This window comes from Bubalus kerabau, chromosome 6 (genome assembly GCF_029407905.1).
Source record: "Bubalus kerabau isolate K-KA32 ecotype Philippines breed swamp buffalo chromosome 6, PCC_UOA_SB_1v2, whole genome shotgun sequence".
Classification (NCBI taxonomy): domain Eukaryota; kingdom Metazoa; phylum Chordata; class Mammalia; order Artiodactyla; family Bovidae; genus Bubalus; species Bubalus kerabau.
Window position 1 is genome coordinate 29,163,910 of NC_073629.1, and position 21,788 is coordinate 29,185,697.

At 46.9% G+C, this 21,788-nt stretch overlaps 1 protein-coding gene across 2 annotated transcripts in view; it reads left to right on the forward strand.

Annotated features, from left to right (window-relative positions):
- The first annotated feature begins 929 nt into the window (after positions 1 to 929).
- Positions 930 to 21,788, forward strand: part of TSPAN2 (tetraspanin 2) — a 38,706-nt gene continuing 17,847 nt past the window's right edge. The window contains exons 1-2 of one of the 2 annotated variants that reach the window (XM_055584633.1): positions 930 to 1,057; positions 18,101 to 18,203. In XM_055584633.1, coding sequence (XP_055440608.1) covers positions 989 to 1,057; positions 18,101 to 18,203 — 172 coding nt within the window. In that variant the 5' untranslated portion in view covers positions 930 to 988. Of the gene's footprint in view, positions 1,058 to 14,999; positions 15,121 to 18,100; positions 18,204 to 21,788 lie in introns of those variants that run through there. The other variant, XM_055584632.1, reaches the window with a different exon arrangement.

The following is a 21,788-nucleotide window of genomic DNA, read 5'->3' on the forward strand; positions in this document are numbered from 1 at the left end:
TGTCGCCCCCGCCGTACTGTCTGGCACCACATATTGCAGACACTTAGTCAATGGAAGTGGGAGCCTGGTTTCCCCACCAGCGGTTTTATATTAATAAAACAAAGCAAAACAAAACCTGCTCCCGCTTTTCTACCATCACCATATCACAATAATCCCTGAGGTTTTGCATTCCTTTCCAAGGGTTTCCATTGTCAATCCATCAGGACCCGGGTTGTCCGACACCCCTCCGCAGGCCAGGCCGTGCAGCGCGGGGAACAGCCTTCTGGACACAGCAAAGCCGCATCCCGCGCCTTCTCCCAGTTCTTGCCTATTAAGGTAAGAGTTCTGGAGAAGCGCGGGAGGAGCCGAGGGAGGGTCCCCTAGAATCTGCTTCCGCGCGGCCTGTGCGCTGGCAAGGCGCTGGGAAACCACAACTGGGGACCCGGGTGCCCCGGGCCGGGTGTCCCGCGATGGGTACTGATAGTTTCTGGGCAGCCTTGGGTCCTACTTATCTCTTCTACCCGAGGCCACCTTCCCAGGTTTCCATAACCACCAGGGCCATGTCCTTATTCTCAACCATCACCGCAGGCCTCAAATGAGTCTGCACAGAGCGCTGATTAAATGGGTCTCGGATTCCCAGTGGACGCTCCTTTCTCGCAGATGCTCCGATAATCACCGCGAGCCGGGCACCTGCGGGGCGCGTCCCCCGGCCTGGGAAGGGAAGGAGGCAGCCTTTCCTCGTTCCGGGGGAGAGCCGGGTATCCGCTTTCTGTCCTTTCGACCCCCGGTCCGCGGCGCCCCCACCCATCGCCCGCCTAGGGACTTCGGGTCATCCCTGATCCTCTCTCACCCGGTGCGGGCTCCCGCCCCGCCCGCCGCCCCGCCCACCACCGACCCCGCCCGCCGCAGGCCCCGCCCACGGTCCATCGCGCTCCGCCCCCTCCCCGCCGGCTCCCGGCGCTCCGAGCCCGGGCCTGGGGACTCCGGATCCCGCCGCCGGGGCCGCAGCATGGGGCGCTTTCGCGGGGGCCTGCGGTGCATCAAGTACCTGCTGCTCGGCTTCAACCTGCTCTTCTGGGTGAGACCCGGAGCGGAGAGGGCCGGGCAGGGGAGGGGGCCGGGCGGGGGCGCAGGGCTGGGGTCCCCAGGGAGCTGACCGCTGCGGCGTCCGATCCCGGCTCCAGAAGGCTGGGTGTTCAAAAATGCGGAGGTGAGAAAAAGGCAGACAAAAGGGGGTGGGGGGTGGGAGAGAGGGATGGAGGGGGAGAGAACCAAGAGAGAGATCGAGCAACGAAAAATGGTGAAAAGCGGGGAGACCCCGTGCGTGTGGCTCTTCCCGTTGAAGAACCTCTCTGCCTTGCTTTTCATCTGGAGCCTGATGACACCAGATGCGGGGACACCAGCCTCTCCTTACCTCCAGATTCTCTCCCGCACCCCGCACCATCACCCCCACCCCCACCCCCTCCAGTGCACACACCCCCTTCTCGCTCTGCCTTTCCGTTGGAGCCTGGGCCTGGCCAGGGCGCCGGGACTGCCAGAGGTGGTGCCCCATCCAGAGTGTGTGAAGACAGCACCTGGCTGTGGTGGGCTTATGTGGGAAATCGGGGGTAGCAGTGGAAGTGATATTGGCGGGGTCATCCTTTTTCTGAATATTAGGGGAGGGTACCGCTGGAATGGAAGGAAGGGGTTGTGTTCTTCTGTAAGGGAATGGGAGGAAGAGAGGGGCTTCCAAGGGGCGGCAGCACCACCCCACAACACCCTGCCAGCAGGCTCTGCAAAATACTACTGCTCCCAGAGATGATCTCATTCAACTTTGCATTGAATGAACAACATTCCAGGGATTAGTGGTTCGCTGACTGATACGGCCAGGACCCTTGTCTCCCGTACTACTGGAACAAAATTAAGGCTAGACCATCCCTGAATTCCTAGATATTCTGTCTGAGGCCCTGAAGGACTGGGAAACAAGGTCTGAGAATTGTCTCTTGTGCACATTCCTTCTTGGGCTTCCTCCAGGGACTGCCAGCCACTAACTGCTCAGATAGACCCTGAAGGAAATACAGATCCTGCTTTGGGTGAAGAAGTTCTTAGAGCTGGGAGGGAGCAGCAGGGGGCCAAGGGCTTTCAAACAATTAGGATAGAGGAGGTTGGTGGCTGTCCTGACTACTCTGGGGAGCTTTTCATCTGTGACACCAACTAATTACTGAAGGATGATCTCCACTGGTGTCTGCCAACCCATAAGCCCAGAGGCCTGGGTGACTCCAGCAGTTCCAAGCTCTCAGAGGCCAAGTGGCCATCCTCAGCATCCTTTAGCAGGGTAAGGTGTGAAGCAGGTACCCCGTAGACAGTCCTGAATTTTAAAAATACACATGGCTATTGTACCCTTGGTCATTTGCATCCAGCATAGTGGGGGGGGGGGGGGGGAGCATTCCTAAAGGCCTTTTATGTTGTGCTTTGTAATAGTCTGGCTTAATTTCAAAGCTGTTAATTGTAAGTGTTATGCTTCAGTGACACTCTCACTGCTTAAAAGAGGTCTTATCTAAGTCTGAGAAGGAATTGTTAGACTGGGTTCAGCTTCTTTAGTGCTTGATGTCATGCCAGCCTTTCCAGGGATAATAGGCAACATTTATTGAGCATTTTCATTGTGTCAGGGAGAGTGCTAAGCACATTGCATTCATTATTAACTTAATCCTCACAACACTCTGGATATGCATACTATTATTATCCCCATTTATACAAATAAGGAAAAACAGAGGCACAAATAGGTCCACTTTCCCAAGGTCACACAGCTAATGAGAGGCAGAGGTGGGCCTCCAGCTCACCCACATGCTTCTGAGCACTGTGGTACATGTAGTTAACCAGCTGTTCTCAAAGGGAGTCCTGAGCCAGAGCACCTCCGGGAAAGTTGTCAGAGAGGCACATTCTAAGTTCCAACACAGTCCTGCTGAATCAGAAATTCTGGAGGAGAGACCCAGCAATCTTTTTAAACAAGTCCAGGAAATGCTGATGCATGTTCAAGTTTGAGAACCATTCTGTTAAACCATCATTACATGAGACTTGTAAAAGCAGCATATATGTAAATATAAATATCTATATGCACACACAATCACACATATATATTTGTAAATAAAAATACTGTGCCCTGAGCTGCTAATCTAGTTGAGGAAATGACCAAGGCATATAGAGCAAGAACAAACACAACAGTGTATAATCAAGTGACTAATTTCACACTTCTGACACAGGAAGGAAGGGAGGTAGGAACAAGCAATGCTTGAATGCCTACCATGTGTTAGCCACTAGGGTTAGGCATGGCCTTTTATATATCTTATCTAATTAAGGAGTTCACAGGAGGGACTTCCCTGGTGGTCCAGTGGTTAAGACTCCATGCTTCCAATGCAGGGTCTTGCAGGACACGGATTTGATCCCTGGTCAGGGAACTAAGATCCCACATGCCACACAGTCAAATAAATAAATAGAAACACACACACAATAAATAAATAAGTAAGCAATTTTTTTAAAAGTCCATAGCATTAGTGATGAGGTGAAACAGTTCTCATGAAGAAGGTGATGTTTAAACTGAATTTAGAAGGACTGGAAGACTGGAGGTGGACGAGGGTGAGGGGGTGATACACCACCACCATCCCCAGCAGAACAGCAAGAGTGAGAGTGCCATCTGACAAAGGGATCAGGTTCAAGCACAGAGACCCCAAGCAGAGTGTGCTCGAGCAAGTTATTCTTATTTCTAGCCTTGTTTTCTCAGCTGAACAATTGGGGTAAGAGTTGCTGAGAGGATTAAAAGGAAAGGCATAAAGTATTTGATTTCGCCTTCCCACAAGCCCACTATACAGTAAGTGCTCAATTTTTTAAAATTATTATTAAGTGCCTGGCACACAGAAAGCATTAATGAAAGTTAGCCCTCTTTCCCCAGAGTCCCTTAATATCTGGGAAAAGTGTGTATGTTTGCTGCCAAGGAGCTTGCAGCTTGTCTTCATTTACACGTTAGCTTCTCAGTTTGTACTTGTGGGTTTTCCCCACTAGAACTTAGAATATTCTGAGAGCAGAAAATTTTTTTCTGCCTTGTTCACAAATATATCTTTAGTGCCTAATAGTACTCAGCACACAGAAAGCACCCGTAGAAAAAATTAATGAATCTAGAGAACTTGATATACATGGCCTTCGCTATTTGCACAGATAATCAATTGTCAATTTTATCCAGAGGACTCTTTCTATTTATTACTTGTTGATGGATTCTTTGCACAGATTGGGCCCAGGAGGGGAAGCAGGGCCTTGCTCACTCTCAGTTCCACAAGGATGGGGACCAGGGACGGGCGGCTCTCTCATGTCTATACCTGTACAACTAAAGGGAATGGAGGGGCTTGAAACCAGTGCCTAATGATTTAGAGGAAAGCGATTGTTTGGGATACATAGTCTAAGTACCTACCTTCACTGTAACCAAGGGAACCTGACTGCAGAAAAGCCCCACCCTAGCTTCTTATGTTGTTTTTTCCTGGCTGGAGAATTTGTGGGAAGTTTGGGGAAGGCGGAGAGAGCAGGGGAGAATTTTCCTGGAAGGACTGGCTTTTGCCGGGACTTGAAGCGTAATATTTACACACACTCTTAGATGCTCGTGTGTCTGCCCGGCTGAGGTCCCCCTGGGTGGCAGCACCTCTTTTCCTGTCAGGAACTCGCCCGAAGGCGGGCGCAGAGGCAAGCGGGGGTGCGGCATATTCTGTGATCTGCAATTTGACAAATGGATTTGCAACCTCCTTCTGGCTGCTTGGCTGAAGTTTCCCTAGGTCATGCTCCTGATTTTATAAACATTCAACTAGATCCCACCAGAGCCTGGCCAAGGGCTGCTGACTCTGTTCACCCTTGAATTTTAACAAAACACAAGTAAAGCCTAGCCCCGAACCCCACTAATTTAATTTGTTATCACAGTTGATGTCTAACACGTAACCCTTCCCAACATCTGTCGTGTCTAAATTCGGCCACTACAATCAGATAGCATGGCATAGTTCCATGCATTTCACTGAAATCACCTTTATTTTTTTCCCTCTGTTGCATAGCAATATAAATAAAACACCACCATCTAACAAGCCACTTGTGTTGGTTTAACGAAAAAAAAAAAACCTGGGCGCTGTTTATTCCTTGGTTTGTTGTGTGTTCAGCATTTTCCTATCATTGTGCTGTGTGAGCTGCTCAGGGTTGCCGACCAACAGGAAGCAAGACCGCTCATTGTCGAAAGTCCGATGCCATATATGGCTTGTTTGAAGTTGCTCTCCTTTCCTTCTCACTGTTGTTAATGCAGCTTTGGGGTTTCACATGGTGATGTCTAATGGGTCCTTTTAAGAAGGGCTGTGTCTTGTGGGCTTGAGAGTCAAAGATGTTTGACTCCACCAAAGCTCACAGAGGTTGCCTCCTCCTCTTTCCCAAACTTATTTCAAATAGTAACTTCAGAGGTACCACCTATCAGAAAAACTGTTTTATAGAAACAAACCTGAAGAAAGTATTCTCTGGGGTCCACCCCTAAGTTAGACCACCCCAGAAGGCGATTAGGAATTTCCTCAGCCCTGTTGTTGGATGGTCTCTGCTTTTTTTAATCTTTAATGTTTTTATAATTTTTTTTTTTTTTCTTTGGCTGTGTTGAGTCTTCATTGCTTTGTGCGGACTTTTCTCTAGTTGTGGTGAGCAGGGGCTACTCTTCAGTTGCAAAGCACAGGCTTCTCGTTGTAGAGCACAGGCTCTAGGCACTTGGGCTTCGGTACTTGCAGCACACAGGCTTAGTTGCCCTGCATGTGGAATCTTCCAAAACCAGGGATCAAACCTGTGTCCCCCGCATTGGCAGGCAGATTCTTATCCACTGTGCCACTAGGGAAGTCCTGCTCTCCACGTTTGATTTCTGTCAAGGTGAGAAGAGAGCGCCAGCTGCCAGCCTCCCCTGTTGTGGATGACAGGGGGCGCTCAGTGTTGCTGGGAGAGGCAAGGACCCTATAATAGGGGCCAGCCTGCAGAAGCAAGAGCTATCATACCAGTAGTCTTACAGACCGCAGCCAGGTCTAGGCAGCATGGCCGTTCACATCCCCGGATTCGAAGCCTGGAAAGTGGATACTTGCATCTCATTCAGTTTATTCCTGGCCATAGTATTTACTAACTAGGGAAGCTTAATGAGTAAGCTGTTTAACCTCTTTGAGGCTTTTCTTATCTATATAATGGACTTAATCAAGTACCAACATCAATCTATGATTTTGGTGCTGATAAAAGAGTAAATAAATGTAAAGTATTAAGTATGGTACATGTGCATAGTAAACACTAACACAAGATATTAGTGGTAATCCAATTTAAACACTAGAAGACAAGTAGGAAAGTGGAATCCAGAATCTAAGAGATCCGTGAAAGTAAGGAAAAGTGGGAAACAGGTGTCCTAAGTCCAACCAATCAAGCAAAGTGGCAACAGTCTTGTAGCTTATTGAAGGCCTGGAGTCAAAATGACAGATTCTTTCCCCTGCAATTAGTCACTCAGCAAATATGTGCTGACCACCTGGCATGTGCCCAGCACCCTGCCAAGTCCTGAGCATTCAGAAATGATTAAGATACAGTCCTTGATCTTGAGACACTCAAGAGGCCTTTATTTGGTGCTTCATTGAGCCCTTTTTTTAAATTAACTTTCTCTTGGAGTATAGTTGCTTGACAATGTTGTGTTAGTTTCTTCTGTACAGCAAAGTGAATCAGCTATACGTATACACATATTCCCTCTTTTTTGGGTTTCCTTCCCATTTAGGTCACCACAGAACACTGAGTAGAGTTCCCTGTGCTGTACAGCAGGTTCTCATTAGTTACCTATTTTATTAGTAAGATAATGAACCACACTCCCGTGTGCCTTTGAGTGTAGTTCATTATGTCTCTAATGTCTTTGCTCCTCGAGGGTGTGAGTGCGCTGTGCCGGTCTCCTCCTCCTCCCATCCCTCAGCACCTAGAGGAGCTTCAGCAGTCACTGACATGGCTCTGGTTAATACACACCAGCTTGGCGGCTGTTTGTTTGTTGCCTGTCATGCTTCTGTGCAACCAAGCAGAGCCCTCTGGGTGGAATTAGGAAAACCCCACGATCAGTGCCTCTCACACTTTAATGTGCATACAGATCACCAGGGAATCTTGTTCAAACAAATATTCTGATTCAGTAGGTCTGCATTTCTAAGAAGCCCCCAGATGTTGCTGCTGCTGCTGGTCCAGGAAACACATTTTGAGAACTGGTTTAGATGTGGCCCTAAGAGATCAAAGTGCCCCTGTGGCTCTCATTTCTGAATGGAGCAGGGAGTGTCCTCCCTTTTGACCTGCTTATCTGGCTTCCATGTGGCAGTTCTTTTTCCAGTTACCTCTCTACCATTATTGTTTTAAGATTTTTCTTTTACATTGAGGGTTGATGGTTTCTACAATTACCAGGAGGTCATCTGCCCATAGTCCATGGCATTTCACTGTGTTATCTGAGAAAATGCAGTATCTTTGAGTCTGCAGTCATGCGTGACAAAAAGGAACATAACTTCTAACCCCCACCTTACCACTGCAGTTTATATCACAACAAGGCTGTTCTCCTAGAGCAAGTGACACGACACTAACCATCATGTCATTCTTGCTAGGGAATTAAGGAGAAGGAATTGAGAAAGAAGTGGGTAAGATGGGATGACCTGATGGGTTGAGAGCACATCATACAGATATGAATAGGGGTTACCTTGGCTTGCTTTTTTTTTATCCTGTTTGAATTTTTTTATGGGCAAAAATAACTTTCACATGATGCCTTGGCTTACAAAATGCTCTTACATACATGATCCCATTTGATCGTGAATCACAACAGTCCCATGAAATAATGTAACCCCGATTTTACAGATGTGGAAGCTGGAAGGCAGGATCAGTAGATGGTGTGTCTAGGATCAAAGAGTTAAAAAGGAACAAAACCAAGATTCACACTCAGGTCTTCTGATTTTAAACACTGGGCTGTTTTCACCACACATACTTATGAAGGCACATGGAATGTAAGGTATAATAAATGCTGCAGACTTGGCAAATGTGAAGTCTATGACCAGAGAGATTATATTATCTTGATGCATTCCAGAAATGCAGGTACAAAAAAGATGCATAAAACACTCTGGCATATGAGAGAGAGAGGGAGAAGTTGAGAATACCTCTGATCAGCTTAAGGCAGAGGAAAAGCAAGATGGGAATTGATCAAGGGTATATACTGATATCAAGAGACTGTGTTTAAAATTAATTTCAATAAGCAAAAATTGAAGAAGAATATGAAACATTACATAAATGACAGGGAAGCCTGGTGTGCTGCAGTCCCGGGGGTTGCAAAGAGCTGGACACGACTGAGCAACTGAACAACAAAATATAAATGGAAGCTAGGTGATATCTGCTTTCCCATGCATTTTTTCTATGTTAACTTCTTTAATGCTCACAATGACCTTCTAAAATAGCAGCTATTGTCACCCCTAGTTTACATATGAGGGAACAGGGACAGAGAGTTCAGAGCCTTTTCCAGGGCCTCAGAGCTGACTAGTGGCAGAGCTGGCTTTCTGTGTGTGGTTTCTACCCTCTTAACAACTCCAAGTCTACAGACTGATAAGGAGAGAAGTTTGAAGCTGGGATGAGCATGTTAATTCTGCACTCTCCAATATGGTGGCTGTACTACCACATGTGGCTTTTCACATTTAAATTAACCAGCATTAAAAGGAATTTAACATTCAGCTTCTCAGTCACACTAGCCACATCTCAAGTGCTCAATGACGATGGGTCACCAATGGCTGCAGTATTGGACAGCAGAACATTTATATTTACATCATTGGAGAAAGTTCTATTGGATAGCTCTAGCCTAATTTCAGAGAAGGCAATGGCAACCCACTCCAGTACTCTTGCCTGGAAAACCCCATGGATGGAGGAGCCTGGTAGGCTGCAGTCCATGGGGTTGCTAAGAGTTGGACACAACTGAGCGACTTCACTTTCACTTTTCTGCATTGCAGAAGGAAGTGGCAACCCACTCCAGTGTTCTTGCCTGGAGATTCCCAGGGACGGGGGAGCCTGGTGGGCTGCCGTCTATGGGGTCGCACAGAGTCGGACACGACTGAAGCGACTTAGCAGCAGCAGCAGCAGGAGCCTAATTTATTCTTTCTCTCATAAGTCCTCTTCTCCTGCTTTTCTCTATTGGATCTTAACTAAACTAAAGAGAGAGGGGGAACATAGCTTCTGGAAAGGGGCCATGACATACTTAGCGTAGAGGTTTAGAAAACTCCCATCTATTACAGACAGAGCTAAAGTAAAAATTAGTAGAAGAAGACAGCAGAGGTCTAAGTCATTAGAATCATGGCCACAGTATTTCCTATCTTGAGTAGGATTAAGTTTTCAGTTTGAATGTAACATTAGTCTGTCTACCTCCATAATAATCATAAGTGCTGGCACTCACTGTTCTAAGTGTGTAAGATGAAGTCATTTAATTCTCTCAGGGAGGCACTATTATTACCTCCACTTTGCAGCTGAGGAAGCTGAGGATTAGAGAGGTTAAGAGACTTGCCTGAGGTCACAGGACTAGTAAGTGACAGAGCTTGATTCAAACCCAGGATGCCTAGAACCCTCATTTTTATCTGCTGCAGCTCCTTGACAACCCAGCATATACAAGTGGGTGTTTTTATTACTAACCTGTCCAAGTGCATCATTATTCAGTCTGAAAGCTCAGAAGAGGTGAAGTTCTCTACAAGAGCAGTTGACGAATGTTCCAAAGTGTGTGCCAAGCCCTGTCCTCTCCGTTGTAATTGTGATTGGGAAAGTGTCAGCTTATAAACTAGGCCAAGGGAATGGGGAGAGACAACAGAGCCCCCCAGTGGGGCAGGGACAGGGCCTGGAAGCTGCTGCCACTCCTCCAGGAAGCCCATGTGGTCTCTCCTTGCCCTAGCTGTATCTGTCTAGCCCCCTGTAATGGCCTCGTGCTGTCTGCCTTCCTGACCCCAAATAATTTCTGGTTAAATAGCTGTTAAGAAAAATCTCTCTAGAGTACAAGACTCATGATTCTTACTGGGTTCCATTCAAGCTAACTTTTTAACTAAAAAAGTGTTTTGTCTTGTTCCAATCTAATGTGAGTTTTACCTGAAACATTTTTTCTCCCCTCCCATTGTCTTTCTGCAACAACGAAAACTGGGCGAAGATTGATATTATTGGTTGATATTCCAGAAACCTGTCTATCCGCTCAAAAGTAGTTCTCTCAGACTACCTTGTAAAATATTAGGCCATAAAATAAGTAATGTTTAATATTCCATTTGTGGAGTATTCAATAAGCAAATATTCAATTTGCTTGTGTAAAGTTCCATACAGATGAGATGTCACATGTTTACTCAGAGGCAAGCCTGGGATGAAGCTAGCTAGATGCTGCTAGGAGGAAGTTCAGACAACATCCAAAAGACCACTTTTGTCCTCCTGGAGCTGGTCCTCCAGGTCATGTGAGACGGACATTGGGTTTAAATCAATTTGGTAGCTTGGTAGTTTGGCTTTTACTTTAGTTGTACTTGATTTTCATTTGATAAAGCCATCTGCTCATTGGAATCATTAGCCAGTAGTCTGTGGCATTTGTTTTAATGTGTGAAGAAAACCATATAACCATCATCTGTCTCCTAATTCTTACAGATCTCTCTTCTCCCTTTCCTTGTACTTCTTTAGAAAAATGCAGTATGTACAACCACTGAATAAACACAGACACTTTGCCTATCTGTATTTAAGTTACCTGCTTTATCATTCAGAGGAAGCTTTTCATCCTGGCTCAACTTCCTCCCCTGAATTTAGTGTCTCCCCAGTTCTTTTGTGTAAAGCATCCCCCCAACCTCAGCAATGTCAGTTGATCCATACCAGTTAACCCTATAACAACCTAAACAAACAGAAGAAGGTGTGTTTAACACAAATATATCGCCTGATTGTCTTTCTAGATAGATAGATAATGTCCCAATCTGTCGCGGTTTGGATGGCAGAATCCTTCCAATGGGCTTCCCTGGTGGCCCAGATGGTAAAAAATCTGCCTGCTACACAGGAGACCCAGGTTCAATCCCTGGGTCTTAAAGATTCCCTGGAGAAGGGAATGACAACCCACTCCAGTATTCTTGCCTGGAGAATTCCATGGACAGAGGGGCCTGGCAGGCTACAGTCCATGGGGTTGCAAACAGTCGGACACGACTGAGTGACTAAGCACACACAGATACCCTTCCATGGTACCGAGAATTAAGCATTGATTTTAAAATCTATCCTTACCTGAAGGAAGTCTTTCAGGAATTTCTTAGCATGAGCTTGCTCTCATGAAATCGTTATAAGGAAACTAATGTGGGAAATCAGAAACACTGGGATCTAACCAGTGTATTTCCAGACTGACAGCCATGCATTTCCAAGCTAACAGCCATGTCTTCGTCTGCTGCCACAATCCTGCATCCCAATTCCACCTCACCTGGTCCTGATGTGGAAGCAAGGACACCAACCTTCCTCCGAGGTGGTTTCACCTGAATGTCATATGGTATTTGGCTCTTGAATTTCTTCTGACAAAATCCTTCATTTTGAGAACGTGCCATCTGAATCCTTGCCTTGCTTTCACTGCATAGTAGGATGAAAATCTTGGGAGCTGGCTTTCCTCTTTGACAAAACTAGTATCATCTTCTGGAGCAAATGTGCTTCTGACTTTTGCCTGCTAAAAGGATGAAACTCCATTACCCTTATGGTTTCCTAATGTGGTTTGCAATCAGATGAAGAATTATGAGTGTTCATTACATGATTCCATCTGGGCTGAGAATTGCCTCCAAGAGCAAGTATTAGCTTAAAAGCTTTTAATGAAGTCTCTAGGGTTGAAGTGTCATTTTCCACTTTGTGTGACGTCATCCCGAAAAAGAAAATTGCCAGCAAGTTGGGTATGTATATACACAATGGCATTCACCCTGGAAGAGCTAGAAATACAGAATTCAGTTTGTTTATTCTTTCCTTTAAGGGCACTGAGTGTGTGTGTTGCCATGATTGTGTTAAGTCTTCATATGTTCTGCCTGTAAAAGGTGTATATAGATTTATTCTTTGTGTGCATGCCTGATGCCTGGCATGCATCCTTACAGGCTGGAAAAACACAGACCTGATACTAGCTGCTCTAATTATTTTTCTGTGGGCAAGTGTTATGCTGAGTAGACTCAACAGTGTCTTCACACAGTGCCATCTGAGGTGTCTGCCCTGTGTTTCCCAGGTGCAGATGAATTTAAAATTAGTACTCTGAAAGTATTCCCTTGGAGGGCTGTGAAGGAGGTTGTTCACAGTTGCTCCTATCACCCTGTCTTAGGTCAGGTCACCATAAAGAAAAAAAACTATAGATTGAGTGGCTTAAACAACAGGAATTTATTTCTCATAGTTCTGGAGGCTGGAAAGTCAAGTTCAAGGTATCTGCCAGTTCAGTTCCTGATGAAAGCTTTCTTCCTGGCTTGCAGACGGCTGCCTCTCCCTGCGTCCTCCATGGCAAGGAGAGGGCTCTGATGTCTCTTATAGGGAATCCCCACCTCATGACCTCATCTAACCTATCACCTCCCCAAAGCCCCACCTCCAAACACCATCACAGTGAGGGCCAGTTAAGACTTCAGTGATGTATTAATTAGGGGGAGACACAATTCAGTCCACAGCACAGCCTAAATGACACTTTTGTGAAGAAGGCCCTCCATTCATTCACTCAACAGATGTCTGTTTGGAACTGGTTGTTCAAGGGAGAGGGGTTAGGAGCTTGGAACACAGCAGTGTAGACCCTGTGCTTGCCCTCACACAGCTCAGGCCTTAATTTTCTTTAAGTTACAAAAATATTTAAACAGAAATGGTTATATAAGACATGGAGGAAGGCACATACGTCGGCCACGGTAAGCTTCCGAGAGGAAGTGACGTCAAAGCTGAAAGCTGTGAGCCAGGTGGAGTGAAGAGGAAAATAGCAAGAGCAGGGTCCCCAGGTGAGAGGAGGAACTGTGTGTGACTAGAGAGAGCATCTGAGGACAATTTACTGTGTCTCCCATCTAGGGGCTTCCCTGGTAGCTCAGCTGGTAAAGAATCTGCCTGCAATGCAGGAGACCCTGGTTCAATTCCTGGGTCGGGAAGATCCCCTGGAGAAGGATAGGATAACCACTCCAGTGTTCTTGGGCTTCCCTGGTGGCTCAGACAGTAAAGAATCCACCTGCAATGCAGGAGACCTGGGTTCCATCCCTGGTTTGGGAAGATCCCCTGGAGGAGGGCATGGCAACCCACTCCAGTATTCTTGCCTGGGGAATCCCCATGGACAGAGGAGCCTGGCGGGCTACAGCCCATGGGGTTGCAAAGAGTTGGACACAACTGAATGACTAAGCACACACACCCATCTAGGGAAAAGCACATGAACTGTCTGAGAAAACCCCTAAGTGATGCTTTTTATCTGGAGAGTTTAGTCATCAGATAATAGAGTAGCATGTATTTGCTCTTTGTGGTCAGCATGGCTACCTTCTGCTGGGGGTGGGGGTTGGGGGGAGCTGAGCAAAATGGAGGACCCAGGCCTGGGGAGTAATATTTGCATTTTTCTGTCTCGGCACTGCCCTTCCCTTCAATTAGCACCTTCCTAAGAACCATGTTTTTGATTCATGAAAAAATAATTTCTGAAGTAAAAATATATATCCTCAAGATAGAACCTTTCATCAACAATCACAGGAAAGTGGAAATAAATACAGTACAATACAGTTGAAATCCACTAACAAGCTTTGCTTCATGTTAAATGACGTGTTTCTGGCAAATGGGCATTACTTAAAAGAAAACTTTTTGTCCATCCACTTTGCATTAAAAATTTTCTAATCAAATCTGTAGTCCTGTCCCCTGCTACTTTAGTTTTAAAACACACACTTTCTCCACAGACATATGCTTACAGTTTGCAACTTTGTCCTGCAGACTCTACAGAATATAGTTAGCTGCTGAAATAACTTGTCCGTGAAAATGCACAATGTAATTGTACCGGGTGATCCCCGATCTAATGGCGAGGATTTATATGTCACTGTCTGTTTCTTTCACTTCTATCTTCTCTATTTTACTTCTGTCCTCTTTTTAAATAGTGCACACACTTTTGCCCTCAAAATCCTGTTGCATAACATTCTGAGTGCTTAATGCGCAACAGGTACTCAGAAAAGAAATGGTGACACAAGGAATGATGACATCCGGTGTCTTCTCAGGGGCTGGTTCTCTGATGGAATTCTTGCCCACAGCGTTAAGAGTCTCTCTTGGGCCACAGAGATCAGCTTCTCACAAGCCCCTGAGATCCTCTGGAGAAGGAACTAGATCTTCCTTATCTGTGAATATTTGCCTCCTGGCTCACAATAGATGTCCAATAAATACTTATTAAATGATTAACATCAAAGCCCTACTCATGCTGTTGTATGAAAATGTCCATTCCTGGAAAAACAATATTCCTAATGGCAATTGTTCCAAAGGCATGGGGAATGATACTGGTCCTGGATGCAGAGCAGCTCTCAGCAAAGTTCTCTAGTTGATAGAGAGGATCCTTCATGGTCCTTGCCCATCACCGCATCCATCCTGTAGCAACCCCAATCTGATCTCCAGCCACTCAGGTCATTACCTGTGGCTCCTCACTGTCTGACATCACACAGCACTCATCCCCATTAAAGTGAAGGCTTCCACTTCCTCCTCCCCTCAAGACCCTGCCATGGGCTTTACACAATGGTAGCAAGCTTAGCAGAAGCCATGAGCCACGTGCTGTAAATCCAGTTTCAAGCTCCAGACTCTGACTTCTCCCAGATGCTTCTCTCTCCCCAGCACAGGGTTCCACATAAGGAAGCCCTCACCCATGCTGTTCCCTCTTTCTGCCATCCCTCTCTGCTCCTCTAACTCATTCTTCAAGATGTAAATCAAAATGGAATGTCTTCTGCTGACAGCCGGTCGTCATAGTTTGGTCTAATCCCTGGGTGGTGATGCTGTCCCATGGAGCACACTTCCTGCGTCCTGTGACGTTTATTAGCTTATGGGATTATCTTCCATGTCAGCCTGTACATGTGTGTTAAGTCACTTCAGTCATGTCTGACTCTTTGTGACCCTATGGACCATGGCCTGCCAGGCTCCTCTGTCCATGGGATTCTTCAGGTAGGAATACTGGATTGGGTTGCCCTCCTGCAAAAGGATCTTCTTCCTGACCCAGGGGTCGAACCCACATCTCCTGCACTGGCAAGCAGATTCTTTACCACCAGCACCCCCTGGAAGCCAGACTGTCTTCTTCATTGTTGCTTCTTTGATGCTTAGCCTAGTACCCAGTCAGGACCATAGTTACCTTTGAAAGATATGTAGAAAGGAAAGGAGATGAGGGCAGCAGCGGCGTGAGAAGGAAAGCACCATGGCCGGGCAGCCTTTGTTCCCATGTTGGCTGAGGTGCAGGGTTGTGACTGAATGCAAAAGACGGACTGAGGATGGGGGCATTGTGTGAGGGGTGGTGGGTTTGTCTAGGAGGGTTAAAGTATAGGCCTAGATGCTCACTCAGTGAGACGTCTCTTCCTAGGTTTGGGGGGCACAGAGCAATGGGTCTTACTGACCCTAGACTTGCTCACTTTGTCCCTGACTGCACTGAACTTGATGGGAATTATTTTCATGCAACTTCAGGTGTGTGGTAGATCAACCAAAGCCCAGTGAACATAGAGTATTTTAAGAGTCTTGCAAGAATGGTGAGTTATAAAGGACCAAAGGACTATGTCATCTCAGCTGATACCACTTTCCAAAGCAGGCATGGCTGTCATCTGCGGCAGCCTTGGGCTTGACCTGGTCCACACCCACAGTGTTCCCAACCTGGCGGCATGCTGGGAGGATTCCCTCCACAGTGACGACACCCAGCTCCCCCACAGTTTCCTGGACCCAGGAGGAAACCCTAGGTTTGGGGTTGGGGGTGGGGGGCCATGGATGAGCATGCTCAGATTTTTTTCCTCATTGGCCCTGGGGCTTTAAATTGCAACCTCTCTTTTAATTTTCCATTATGCATCAGATACATCTGTGCCAGAAGCGGACAAATGTATTCCGTCTGGGAGGATGATCCCAGACGGCTATAAATTAGAGCCTGTGTACAGAGATGCCAAAAATGTGGCCTCGTGGTACGGTGTCCCTGGGACCAGTCACCTCCTCCACCGTCTGCTCGGTGGCTGCAAGCCTTGGCCTGATGCCTCTGTCAATAGATTTTCGCTTTGTGTTTGGAAACTCTTTCCACCGAGTGGCTGCAGAGGCGGGGCGGGCAGGGCTGCCTGTGAGGTTCTGCTGGACACAGCCATCCAGGCAGCACCCCGAGGACAGGGCTGTCCCAAAGGACATCACTCTCTTCCCTGTACGAGAAACAGTAATGACCTTCAAAGCCAGTTTCCTCCCAAACTAAAGCCCAGCCCAAGAAAACTCACCCCACTTTTTTTGGATTAATGAGATAAACTACCATATCAGGCTTTTAAGCTTATAATATACCTGCTTCACCCACAAAACTTCGAGAGGATCGTGCAAAGAGAAAAGTCACCTGTAATTTTACCTTTCAAAGAAAATATCCTTAATGTTTTAACAGTACTTCTTTAAATATTTTTCCATGCCTTGTTAATGTTTTTTAAACTGCAAAAATCTTTTAAAGCTGGTCGAGCAGCCCAGTTCCTTTAGCTGTCCCTCACATTATCCAATTAGTGCTTTCCTCTAAGTACTGGAAACTTTTAGTTGTTCCGCCTCAGAGAGTCCGCTGGTAGAACTCTGTGCCTCCAGTTCCTCCTGCAGACATCATGCTCCTCTACTGAAGAAGCTGGCCACCAAGGGAATGGGCCTTGGGGGAATAAAGGGTGAAAAGAGATAAAGTCTTCATATAAATGCAGTCAGAGAGCCCCAGCCCTTCACAGATACCCAAAGAAGGATCCTGTATACACAGGGCTCTGACCCCGACTTTGACATCATTTTCCTTATTAAACCTCTACGTATCTGACTTTCATGCTTCTGTCTCCTTGTCGCCAGCCTCCGTGTCTGCTCTTCGCTACTGGGGCCGGGGCAGCCTCTGAACTAGTGGTTCGGGGATGGCTTAGGCAGCCCAGTTCTAACCGGATGGGTTGGCTGAACCAGGGGGCTCTTTTTACATCTCTGCTCACTTTCCTGTGGTGCTTTGAGTCCAGAAGGTGTCGGTGAGTAACTGTTGAACTGATATAATCAAATTCGAGATGGTTGTAGAGAGAGAGGATGCCACGGCGGGAGCCTGCTGGGACAGCTCTGCAGTGGTAGGGAAGGCGTTCAGAGCCAGTGCGGACCCTCACAGAGGCCCTCACAGCAGCAGAGAGGCAGGCAATGAGTCCAGAAGCTGCCAGCCTGCCCAGCCACCGCCTGTGCCAGCCACTCAGCCTCTCCATAAGCCTCACAACACACAGACCAGGCTTTTTCAGAAAATTATTTTTTCCTTTCTTGCTTTCCATGGAAACCCAAAATAGCAACCAAAAAAAAAAAGAAAGAAAGAAAGAAACAAAAAAAACCCCGGCCAGTTTCCCTCCTGGACAACCATCCTCAGGCAGGGCAGGGCAGTGACCATGGTGGCCTTGGGGGCAGGACAGGTTCTAGAGCTTCTAAAGCAGCTTTCTAACTGGGCACTGTGCACTCAGGAGGTGTGGGTGGGTTCTGAGGTTGGCATGTTCTCTTCCTATTTAGAAAGTGGGTTTCCCCCAGGTCTGGGAGTTCATCTTGCTCTTGGTGACCTCTCTCTGTGGTGCTGGTGAGGAAGTCCAGAGTACCCAGCAGAGAACAATAGGACTAGGAGCAGATAGCTTCCAGGGGGACTGTTGTGGGAACTCTTTTTGAGAGGCATCCTGGGCTAGGCTGTGCCTGCCCCATAATCGCAGGGCAGCCTGACAGAAGGGAGAAACTCTGAGCTTGGAATCAGGAGAGCCCAGCTTTAACATCCCATCGGGGACCTGGGGTGGGGGTGGGGACTCTGAGCACATCATTCCACGCCCACTGTATGAAACATGAAGAGGGGTCCAGCTGGATTTTCAGGGGCCACTCTGCCAGCCCCCAGTCTCCCAGCTCACACACACACATTGCCCTCCTTTGCCAACACAGGCTCTTTACCTTTCAGCTGGCAGGGTCTGCGGTCATTGCTTTTGGACTATGGTTTCGGTTTGGAGGCTCCATGAAGGATTTCTCCTCGGAGGACAAGTCCCCAGAGTACTTCTACATGGGTGAGTGACCGCAGCCTCCCCTTCTTTAGACGGGGTTGCCCGGGCTTAGAGGGGAGCCTGCAGCTAGACTTCCATGGGAGGGGAACGGAGGGAGAGAAAGGAGGCAAATCAGAGCCCCAGATGCCCACCCAAGCCAGGCAGCGGGGAGAGGGCCCTGCTACCCGACACCTGGCTCATCCCTCTGCTTCCAAAACCGAGGACAACCAGGTGGGACTGAACGGTTGCACTTCTTTCCGCCACTTCAAGGAAGAAGCCCAGCACGTAACCACAATTCACGTCCAAAGAACTGGAAAACCCCCCCTGCACCCCCTGAGTGAAGTGGGTACACGGCAAAGTCAGTCCTTTGCTCATCCCTGGGGTGACAGGGGAGCCCTGCCCAGTCAAGCTCTGGTTTTGTGTATTTGTGATCTTGTATATTTTAAATTGTCTGGGAGAGACACCTAATTCAAAATAAAGAGAGACAGCTTAAGGTGTGGAGGGGCTAATCTGAGTCCCTCCATGATTAGGAACTGCAGAGGGGAGGGGAAGTGGAGCAGAGTGGGGTGGGGAGGGTAGGGAAGGGAGTAGGGGCAGGAGAGCTTCCCTGGGCAGAGGCCTCAGCATGGGAGGGGTAGTGCAGCCTTCTTCCAGCAGTGGGAAAGGGGTGAGGAGTGGGAAGCTGATGTAGACCATGTGAAGAGTTGAGGCTGAGAAACTAGTGTGTAACTAAGTGCCAGCTTAGTGGTGTTTGCAGTTGGTGCATCAGGGGTCATTCTAAACTGGTGAGGCAAGACGGATTTGAGTTAGGTATGAAAGACCAACCTTAATCAATAGAGAAGGGGACGACTAGGGACTGAAGAGGTTTGGGACCAAGGCATGCCTATGGGATAGTGATTAGCAAGCCTAGGTTGGGCAGATAACTCTTACCAGAATGTAAAGCATATGGGCATGGAAGGAATTACAATTAGAAAAGTTGAGCAGGGAGGGAAGACAGATACAGAGCGCCTTGAATGTCAGTGCTAGTTAATTTAATAAACAATAGAAGGGGGGCTTCTCTCATGGCTCAGTGGTAAAGAATCTACTTCCCAATGCAGAAGCATGGGTTCCATCCCTGATCCAGGAAGATAGCACATGCCTCTGAGCAACTAAGCCCATGCACCACAACTACTGAGCCTGTGCTCTAGAGCCCAAGTGCCACAAATGCTGAACCCCGTGTGCCCTAGAGCCTGTGGTCCACCACAAGAGAAGCCTGTGCATGGCAGCTAGAGAGTAACCCTCCTTCTCCACAACTAGAGAAAAGCCCCACACAGCAATGAAGACACTGCACAGCCAAAAGTAAAAAAATAATACAATTTTTAAAAAACAAAATAAACAAAAGAAGGTCCATAACTAGCCCCACACAGCACAGCCTAAAGTAAATAAATAATACAATTTTAAAGAACAAAATAAACAATAGAAGGATAGTTTAGACTTTGGGGGAGGGTACAATCAATCTACAGGGCTTCCCTGATAGCTCAGTTGGTAAAGGATCCACCTGCAATGCAGGAGACCCTGGTTTGATTTCTGGGTAGGGAAGATTCACAGAGAATGGATAGGCTACCCACTCCAGTATTCTGGCCTAGAGAATTCCATGGACTGTATAGTCCATGGGCTCACAAAGAGTCAGACACGACTGAGTGACTTTCACTTTCACAATCAATCTACACTGCATTTTAAAGAGATTATTCTGGAATGAGAGGGGAGGACAAAAAAGACTATGCTATATTACTGATACAGTCAGACCTGAAGGAATAAGGGCATAACCCATGGTGGTGGTAGTAGGAATTGTGAAGAAAAGGACAGAAAGGCAAGAAACTTTATTAAGCATTATTAAATGTTATTATTAAACACTGTTTAACTCAGGGACAGAGGAATCAAAACAAAAAAAGGTATCAGTGATAGAGTCAAGCATAGAAGTCACAACTCATGATTTTCAGATGGAAACCTGAGTTACAGAAGTCAGGGACCCTGCTGGGTTAGAGAAGGGATGCGGGTGGAAAGAAGGATGGAGGCCAGTCTGGGAGCAGCTTCTGTCTGTATTCCTCCAGAAATGAAGCACTGATAGCAGTTTACAGGTGTAGATTTGGGTCCAAAAAAAGAAAAACTTTTCAATGGTTTGATAAATCAAAGAAGCTGAACAGACTTCTATAGAAAGTGACCCCTCTGATACGTTGGTATTTAACCAAAAATCCAAATGGATCTTCTATCCATACAGGAGATTCCTGTGCTGAGTAGGAGGGTGAACTAGCTCCAAACAAACATTCCTGATCCTATTTCCAAATCTAAACTAAAGCCATATGAACTGCCCAAGATGCAAGAAATGTCACATATTTGTGGACGTATTTGTCAGGACTCTCTCAATTGCAAATCACAGAAACTAGACTCAAACTCTTTTGAGCAAAATGGAAATTTCTTGACTCATAACGGAAACATCAGGATTAATACTCATCTTAGGCACACAAGTGATATGATCAGAATCCAGTCTGTAGCCATCTCTTAGCTCTGTTTTCCTGTGCCTCCAGTCTGGGGCAGATTCCCCCTAGCTCTGATAAATTGGCCACCCACAGCTCCAGGTGCCACCTCCCAAGTAACCCTGGCAACAGTGTGCTCTTCTTCCAGCTGATTCAACCAAAGTCCTGGGTCTCACTGTCATTGGCGGTCTTGGGTCCAGTGCCCCTTCCCACACCAGTCATTGTGGCCAGCTGCTTGAGATGGGCTTGTTGGCTGAAGCCTGGGCCTCATACCTGCCATGGAGCTGAGGCAAGTCAGTCCTCTCAGACCACATGGACTGAGAGTTAAGGATGCTCTTTGTCTAATAGAGAAGAAGAGGAGGTGAACTCAGGGTGGGAAAAACAACAGTCCCCACGACAAGGCTTGAACCCTTTGCGCTTGTTCCTGGTGGCCTGGGATGTGGGCTTGGGTCTGCCACCCTTGGTTCTTCCTCAGCTCCCCTCTCTAAGTCACCCATGAAGGGCTGGGGGTGAGAATGCTTATGGTCAGTGCTCAAAGTTCAGAGAAGAGAGCACAGAGTCTTAGCACTGAACAGAATAAGGAGACTAAGGACCAGGGGGTGAAACAGACAGGAAAGGGGGCTGGTGGTCAGCTGTGGTTTTCCAGCTTTGCACAGTGGGGCTCAGCCCTCGGTCCAGGTTTGCCAATACCCAGGCCTGTGCTTGTTCTGTTTGTTTCCCTGTGTTGTCTCTCTGGTGAGTGCCAACAAGAAAATGTCCTTGTGAAGTCAGGAACCTTCTCTCCACTTCAAATATTTCTTATAAATAGAAAGAGCAATATATGTGTTTACAGAGGTTGATATTTCTTTCCTCAATAAATAATTTTCCAAATAGGAAAGACACCAGATCTCTAGTAATAAAATGAGAAGAAAAAATGTACCAGGATACCATTTTATGGACTTGCATAGCAAACAGTATGAGGTAATAGGACTTTAAAGAAGAAGCAGGCCCAGTTTTTGGAAAATCTCACTTCATGTCCCTAGGCTGTGCACTGAACTGTGTATTTTCTTTTCAGAATAGGTTCCAGAGCAATCAGCACATTAAACTCTTATCACCA